Here is an 8,686-nt window from a genome sequence, read left to right on the forward strand (position 1 = left end):
ACAGAGCATAAACATATTTGACGAAGCAAGATTCATAGATTGTAAGGCCGGAAGGGACCTGGGAAGATAATTGGGTCCAGCCCCCTATCCCAAGCAGGAAAGACAACTGGCGTCAAGTGACCCCAGCAAGGTGCCCGTCCAAGTCTCCTCTTGAAGATTTCCAGATGGTGATGAGGCTATGCGCCGCCGATGCTCCCTGCTCAATACCCATGAGCGTTATAGCAAAATTCGCTGAGCGCTAAGTGAAATCGGGTATCAGTGTGGAGTTATAGTGAAATAGCGCTAAGCGAAACAGCATTAAGCGGGGGTTGCCTGTATTATAAAAAACCTGAATTCTCATTGGGGTGTAACTCCTTTTTTCCTGGAAATATGTATATAGAGAGAAACATTCAGAATGTGACCTCATCTAATGGCTTTTCTTAACACTAAATGAGACTTCAGACAGTATCACCAGCAGGTTTTTCCACTTAGATTGCACCACTGTGTACAATGGGCTCCTTTCATTTTCCTTCTGTATTTTTTCCTATACTTCCCAGCTTCCCTTATGGTTAGCAAGCTGAGTAGTGTTATGACTTGGCACATGATTTAGTTTTAAAGCCATGTGAGTGGCTAATAAGTTTAAGAAATAGAGATGCTGCCAGATTGGAGCAGCCCCTGTGATGAATTGCTGCAGTAAGCATCTTCCTAGGTGCTAGTAGAGGAACACTAGTGTGACACTGGCTATCTCTTGATGCTGTTCCTGGCGGCTATTGGGACCAGTGAGGCTGATGTCAATTTGAAACCCCAGTAAACAAATGCATGCATTAATTTGTAATAAGATCATGTTAGAGTAATTGGTAAGGCTTGAATAGGTGGTTTTTGCTTATCTTTTTCCTTCTGTTCAATTAAACATGCAAACTCATACTGCCATGATCCATTTTATTCATGCTGTCATATATTGATTTAGCTCCTGTCTTTATACTTTAAGTTGTATTAGAGCTTGCAATCTCCACAGGGTTTTTTTTCTTTTTCTTTTTTAAGGTGAAGTTTTTTCACTAATTAGATGGGTTAAATCCTGTTTGCCTCATTGTCTCATTAGTTTCTTTGGCAAGGAACATTTAGATCTGTCTGCATCTCACTGCTTTGAACCTGTAAGTGAAATGTAAGCTGTCACATACTGGTAACTGTTAAACTTTCTCCATGAAGGAATTTATAGTTTTGGTTTCTAGTCCCTGTACTGATTCTTGTTTTAGTTTAATGATTACCAGTGAAATCTTACTGTGATTCGCATTAGCTGAAGTTTGATTTTTTTTTCACTTTGCCACAGATTGAATATTTCACTAGTGACCAAGGGATCTTGTATGATGTGTTTTGTCATCATTTGACTGATACAGGAACCCAAGATAATTAATGACTTACATAGATAAATTACTGGTCTGATGCTGCATGGCAGATTACAGTGTATATACAAATACAAAGTATAATGCAGTCTGTATGCAAGCTATTCAATGTTGGACTATATGCAAAGGCATAAAAAAACCAGTGTTCAGGTGAAGAGAGATTCTTTTCCTTGATGAAGCAGTTCATACTTTACAACATTTTTTGTACTGCTTTTAGCTGCCCTTTTCTCATTATTAATGTAGCAGACTTGACTTTTGTTGCTTGGACAGTCATCAGTGCATGCGTGTGCAATCATAGGTGACTGGAATTTATCCAAGTCTGTATTTAGGAAGTTAGCTCCCCATAATGACATGATTTCTGGTGGTACTTATTTCTTAAATAATATTTCAGAGATTTCTTTCTGTATCTAAATCTGATCACGAGGTGTCTAGTAGGTCTGTGCAAAGCTTCGGTACCTGATTCAATTCAGAGGAGACTCGGCCCGATTAGGCAGCTGAATCTCTGAATCCAAACCGAATCGGGAGACCAATTAAAAGGACTGAATAAAATTGGAAGCCTCCAAATCGATACGGAAAAGATTCAGCGCTGATTCGAAGATTTGGCCATAGACTAAACAGGCAGCAGTCCTTACCACGCTGGACACAGCTACCTCCAGCTGGTTAGTCTGTTGTGGTCGGTGGAGGGGGCAAATCAATGCCCCCACAGCGAGGGAGGGATTGGGACTGAGGCTGGGACAAGCTGCCCCTGCTCCCAGTGCCTTCCACCGCCCATCCGGAGCACAGCCGGGCTCAGCCCGCTCCACGCAGATCCAGGGGCACACATCCACTCCCATGCCATCCTGGATCGGTGGCATGCAGTGGCTGGAGCCCCCCTCCCCAAGTCCCATGCCCCCCGTCCCAGCTGGGCAGCTTGTCCCAGCCCCAATCCCTCCCTCGCTGTGGGGGCATTGATCTGCTCACCACAACAGACTTACCAGCTGGAGGCAGCTGTGTCCAGCATGGTGAGGACTGCTGCCTGTTTAGTCTATGGCCGAATCTCCTAATCAGCGCCAAATCTTTGGATCCGAATTGGCTGAATCGAATCGGGACAGTGATTCAAATCACTGTCCCTCCGAATCATCTGAATCCGAATCCAAAGCAAATACTTGCCGCTTCACACAGGCCTGGTGTCTAGCAGAATCGCAGCTGTAGTCCTGAAGGAACCTGTTTTACTTGCCTTCCCCAGAGTGATTTTGATGCGAAGGGATTCCACTCTATTCATGCCGTCTGTTCCTTCTTATTTCTTTACAGTCTACCGCATTATTAATGTACAAGTCTAATTTTCCAGTTGTCCAGCCTGCACTCTTAGCACCAAATCCAGAGACAGCCTTGCTGTAGGAGCAGAGCCTGCCACCATAGCTCCACTATAAATCTCTTGTCACTAGAAATTGCACTCAGTCTTGAAATGCAATGAAGAAAAGGGAAGGAAAGCAGCTGTGTTTCTCATTATGTTTTTATTTTCTTACCACTAAAAATATTTTTGTTTGAAGAAAGATAATTTATTATTATATGCCACTGGTTACAAGCTCCTAAACAAAAAGTCATAGGCATCTGAACTTGCCGTATTTCCTGGCTAGGAACAACTGACTGTTGTTTTTGGCTTTTGGTAGATGATACAGAATTCCACTTTGGGATTACTAGAAAATATAATCTGATAAGTGTGTTGTAATGACAGGGTCCAGAAAAAGGATGGAGGTGCAGCTTCGCTCTGTTCCAGGCAGCTATTGAGAGAATCCAGACCTGGCGAGCTTGTGATCATCAAATACACAAATGGCAGTTATCATGGTGACCAGAGCTTTACTGCTGTGTACAGTTAGGTGGGGTAGAGGCTGTCAGGGAAGGAAAGGCCTGATTGTGCTCTCATTGAAGGCAATGGCAAATTTCCTATTGACTTCAATGGGATCAGGACCCAGCCCCAGAGAAGAGAGGAAATGAGTCAAAGTTGAACTTCTTTGCTTTTTACAACCATTTCTCTTTTCATGGTTTGTCAACTCCTTTCCCCCCCCCCCCCCCTTTTTTTTTTTTTTTTTTTTCTTATGTAAATTTTGGAGAGTTTCTGCCTGGGCTAAAAGGAACAAGGAGCTGGAGTATCCCATTAACACACATTCCACAGTGGCACAGATGCCAAGCACAGAGTGGGGAAGAGATTTTAATGTCTGCAGCACAGTTCATGGAAAACAAACAGTGATCATATAAATGTCAACACTTTCTCTGATTAAACACTATTAGCCAACAGTTATTGAGATGATGGACAAATGAGGGATCATTGTATGGTATAACTAAATCGGTTGCAGAAAACCGCTTACTTAGCTATTTCACTGTGCTGTTCTGCTTCAATTTATATGAATATACATGTCAGCTTCTATAAATAAGTGCTGTGTTTTTTCTGACTCTTATTCATTAAGTGCCTAATTTGACTGGATTCCATTATTTTATTGTCAGTTGTGATAAACAATTCCAAAAACAATAACTTGAAAGGGCCGCCTTGGGTAACAAAGTGGCCCCTCATTACGTGGCAACAAAAATATTAAAGCCTACGTGTATTGCTAAATAAGTTTAATTTCATGTGCATTTCTGGCACTGTTTTGTGTACAGGATCATCTCCTCCTCCCCCTCATACTATCCGTGCATCTTTTGGTAGTATACTAAGTGTCTGGAATAAGCTTTGTCATGCAGTCCATTCATTTTTATCCTCATCCTGGAGCGATTTCTGTGCACCATATAGTGTTTTGTTCTGGGTGGGGGGTTTTTTGGGGGGGGGCGTGTTTTTAAAGGTAAGCATTGCTTTGTTACTTGGAGAGGTGACATGATCAAAAAAGTGCTGTTTGCCACAGGAAAGTGGTGAGGGTTGTGAATGAGCTTGGCTCATTTTATCTTGAACTAACCACTGCGAAGGCTGTGTCTTTCACAAACAAGCTCTTCCCTCATGGCAGAAAGTTCCCTTTCTCCTGAAGACCTGATTTAGTGAGCATGCTCCTCAGCCTTGTACTTTGGGTGATGTTTTGGAGCACTTAGGCTGAAACCACTGGGTACCTTGAAGATTCAAATTCAGAAAGGTATCTAGGCACCTGTATGCCTGTGGGGATCTTGGCCAAGTATCCTAAACTTAATTCTGTGGGAAGCTAACAAAAAAGAGTGGAGGACAGACTTAATGTGCTGGCAGTAGCCTGTGTTGCTGGGGAGACGCAATGCAGCATTCGGTACTATTTGGAGTTTCCTAAGGCCTGCTGGCTTCATGCCCAGATAGACTCTGTTGTGTGGTGGTCTGGATGGGAGGTTGTGGAGAAGCATGCAACACAGGCCAAGATCACCGTCCTTCAGAGATGGTAGAAAGCCTTACATGCATAGTCTGCTATGGAGGAGCTTAAGTAGCAATCAGGAATCCTCTTAAACTGCAGACTGAACAAACTGAGTGAGCATGCATCTTCAACTAAAGGAGGCTGCTCTGGTGCTGCCGATTCTTCGCAGTGCTGTCTTGCCCATTTGCATCACTTCCAAGTTGACTGGGGTAGACTTCAACCAGCTGTTCATCCATGATGTGATCTGCAACACTCAGCCATCTTGGCTGCAGTGGTATTAGCCTTAATGTGGTGAAGGATAAGTGTTTAGAAGGAACTTTGTTTGCATTTTTAGACTGTTCAGTGATTATTTTGAGCTTTCTAGTACAGGAGGTGCTGTTTCCTATGAAACGCTGTCACTGGGTTGATGGCAACAACGTGCCTTTTCTAGACACCAGTTCTTAAGTAGTTGGTGCAGTTCTGTTTTTAAATTCGGTATTCCTTTTTTTCCAAACATGCTACGGGCAGTAGCTATTTAAAGTGAATCAATCTTTATTTGCACACTCAATGTGCGTTAACAAATTCAACATACAAGATAGCATTACATATTGTAGGATTAGCATACAGCATTATGCAGTTTCACAAATTTCAAGTTAGTTCTTTTGCTTTTTTTCTTTTAACACAAAGTTGAAACCGTCCAAGTTAATTTTACAATAGAAGACACAAGGTAAAGAAACCACATTTGAGAGATTCCACGGTGAGGCAGCTGTCACTAACTGTCAGTTTTACACCAAAGAAAAATTATCTGCACATCTTCAGTTTCCCATTATTCCTGAGGAGTAATGGAGCTACTCATATCTGCCCAATAAGCCTAAGTCTATTTACCCTGAGCACATTTCCTTGACGAGTTCATCTTTCCTTTTCAACTAAAGGAATCAGAATAAGGAGGTGATCTAGGCTTAAGCATACTCTTTACATTGAAGAAAAAAAGGAACATTTGAATAGAATGTATCCTAGTAATATTTCTGCGATGGGGAGGGAAAAATATGGTTCCCCGGAGGACCAGTGACATTCAATAGCCTTTAATAACCAGACTGCTTAGTGAGGAAAAACAGAAATCTAATATATTTGCACTGAACGTCTAGAGGAGAATCTGTTCTCCTGGTCATGGTAGAGAGCCACTAGTAGTGTATAAGCTACAAAGGAATTAAGACGTAGATCAAAATCTACTCCAACCTCAAGCACAAATCCTCATAATCAGGATTCAGGTTTCCCAGTAGAGTGCATGGGGAAACTCGCATTGCATTTACCTGCACTTGTAAGGCTTTGAAACTGAAATCCTGTTTCTGAGTAACTGCTATTACTCCCTGACCCGTTAACACTTTTCACAGTTCAAATGAAAGTCTGTCTTGAAAGGTGTACCTAACAAGCAATGAAAGCTACCACTGAGAAGATTCAGCCTTTCAAAGATGCGGTCAGGAAGAGCTACTGGGACATTAATGGCAGGTGTTGTGCAGGTTGTCTACGTGAAGAGTCCTTGCAGCAGCAATTGCTTTACGTTGTGGCTGGAAAGGGAACCGAAGGGTAAGACTTGCTCAGTTTAATCTACTTTCAATAGTAAGAAAGTGGTGAGGATCACTTTTTCAACAGGGCTCTAAAATTCAGTGGTCAAGTACTGCAAATAGTTAAATGGTTTTAAAAAAATTACTTATAATACATTATTTACATTCCACGGGGCACAGACCAGACTGGCTGCGTGGAATCAACTTAACGAACACTGAAAACTTGCAGTCTTCTGTTTGCTTTTCTGCCCACTCAATCTGCTTTGTATTTTCAAGATATAGAATTTAAAAAAAATAAAATCCTGCAGAGGGATTGTTTACTATATTTTGTTGTAAACTGTTCATGCTTCGCTTGCCAATAATCTTTAAAATTATTTGTTTGCTGCCACTTGTCTTTTTACATCTCCCAGTTTGAATATAAGAAACCAACTTAAATTACTTTGTCAAAGTACAGTCATCTTGTTTACAAGTTTAGAGCAGTGTTTTTACAGTAAGATCTAAATGCAACTACCTCCAAGCTCAACTGACCTTCGCAGAACTTAGTTCTATGAACTTGTTTAAAATTAAACTATTCAGGCTTAACTTGCATAGTGCTAAACACATTTATCCAGTCATGGTTTTACATTCCATCCACAGGAGAGAGCAAGCATGTTCTACTTTTCGGAAGTCAATACCTTATAGTTAAGTAGTTTAAAACTGTTTTGTACTTCTGAAAACTAGCTTTTTTGAGAAACTAAAAGATATTTTGTGAAAACATTTTTTTCTATGTAAATTGTTTAACCCTTTGAATACGGGCTATTTAGACCAACTGTAGAATATAAAATGTTATTTCTAGTCCAATTAAGGAACATATGATTACTGTTTAATTTATTTAATTGACTTGAAGACTCACTCTCCAGTATTTTGCTGCCTGATTTAAGGTACTGGGTAACGGTCACGTAGAATTTATAAACTTTTAAAACATCAGCCTTCCTACAATTTGATCTCACATCTTTAGTGTAGATCATTTTGCCTGAACCCAACATATACATATAGGGTTGGAAAAAAATGCAGGCTGGTGCTTTCCGGAGTCCGTCATAATACAAATATTTCTCCAGAACCTCCATGTGGCAAAAGCAGTGATGAGTTTCTTAGTATTTCAGTTTTAGATGCAAATCACTTTATAGCTCCATAGCAAATACAGCACAAATAGAAATATTCTGGTACCAGGTAACAGGCTGTTTTTTTCCTTAGATAGAACTGTTCTTCCCTGTATCTCTTTGCACCAGTGCAGAATACTAAACCTTCATATATGGAAATGCAGTTAGTGCTCCCAAATCAGCAAAGAAGTGAACTGCAAGAATCAATGGGCAGACAAACTAACAAGAAACTAGAGGTGAAACAACAATTTCAGAAACTTTGGGAGAAGCCTAATAGAGAGACCAGTTTTGGTGAATACCAGCAAAGACAGTTCGGCACAAACACAACTTCGATAGTGACAGATAATTGTATTAAAATCTGCAACTTGATATTGGCAGTTATACTAATTTTAGTTTGTATTAGGCATGCAATAGCGTGACTACACTGTTATATATATTTGTGGTATTTTTAAATTTTAATGCTTTTTAGAATTTTAGTGCCCTGCAAAATCACATCACTAAATAACCAATCAGCTGCTTCTTATGAAAGTTTAGTTCTACGACTAAAACAAGGTTTAAGTCTGTTCTCTTGGCCAGCGCTCGCTGCCACAGCCTCTGCTAGTATTCGCTCAGGCTGTGCCATTTGGCAACTGGCTTCCGGGGGTTCTCGCACACCTCTCGCCAGTGTTCCACGCCCGCTGTGGTGATGCTGTGCGCTCCCAAAATCAGCCGTCCCACCACCTCGTTTTTTGTGGTGCGGTCGAAATCAATGACTAGGAATTCAATGCTGATGTCGGGAAGGAGATCCACTGGGATATCATAAATGAAGGACTCATTGAAGACAGGATTCAAAGTGCACTTCTTCACGTGGGTCTTCTTTTTTGCTATGCGCTTTCTACCATAATAAACGTTCACCTTAACGTAGGGATCTGCCAGGAAAAAAAAAAAGAGAAAAAGCCAATTAACACAGCCCAGCAGCATTCCTTGGAAAATGTCTGGGTGAATTTTTTTCTCTCCTTTCTGCCTCCTCTGGTAGCTTTCCCTTTTCAAGCAAATCCTGGCTTGGGGGTGGGATGTTTTTTCACACAGGGGGGAAAAAATCTTACCCTTGTTTTGTTATCGGAGGTTTCCTTGCTGGTCTAGAGAATTGTAAGGCCTTTCTTTCTGCATTTGAGAGGTCAAGGAAGACTTGCCTCTCTTTTGTGGCAGAGTTGGGGTGATGCTGCAGCTACAATGTTCCAGGAAAAATATGAGGGGCAAGTATTTTTGTGGGTGACATCTTTTGTTGGACCAACTCTATGGTTGCGGGG

The 8,686-nt window shown here is 41.2% G+C and overlaps 1 protein-coding gene across 4 annotated transcripts in view; it reads right to left on the reverse strand.

Moving 5' to 3' along the window:
- Positions 1–5,230: 5,230 nt before the first annotated feature.
- SYT11 (synaptotagmin 11) overlaps positions 5,231–8,686 on the reverse strand; it is a 25,084-nt gene continuing 21,628 nt past the window's right edge. For all 4 annotated transcript variants that reach the window (XM_025212674.1, XM_025212673.1, XM_025212671.1 and 1 more), the window contains one exon: positions 5,231–8,305. In XM_025212674.1, coding sequence (XP_025068459.1) covers positions 7,995–8,305 — 311 coding nt within the window. In that variant the 3' untranslated portion in view covers positions 5,231–7,994. The remainder of the gene's footprint in view (positions 8,306–8,686) is intronic.

Source organism: Alligator sinensis, unplaced genomic scaffold, assembly GCF_000455745.1.
Source record: "Alligator sinensis unplaced genomic scaffold, ASM45574v1 scaffold1165_1, whole genome shotgun sequence".
In the NCBI taxonomy this organism is placed as follows: domain Eukaryota; kingdom Metazoa; phylum Chordata; order Crocodylia; family Alligatoridae; genus Alligator; species Alligator sinensis.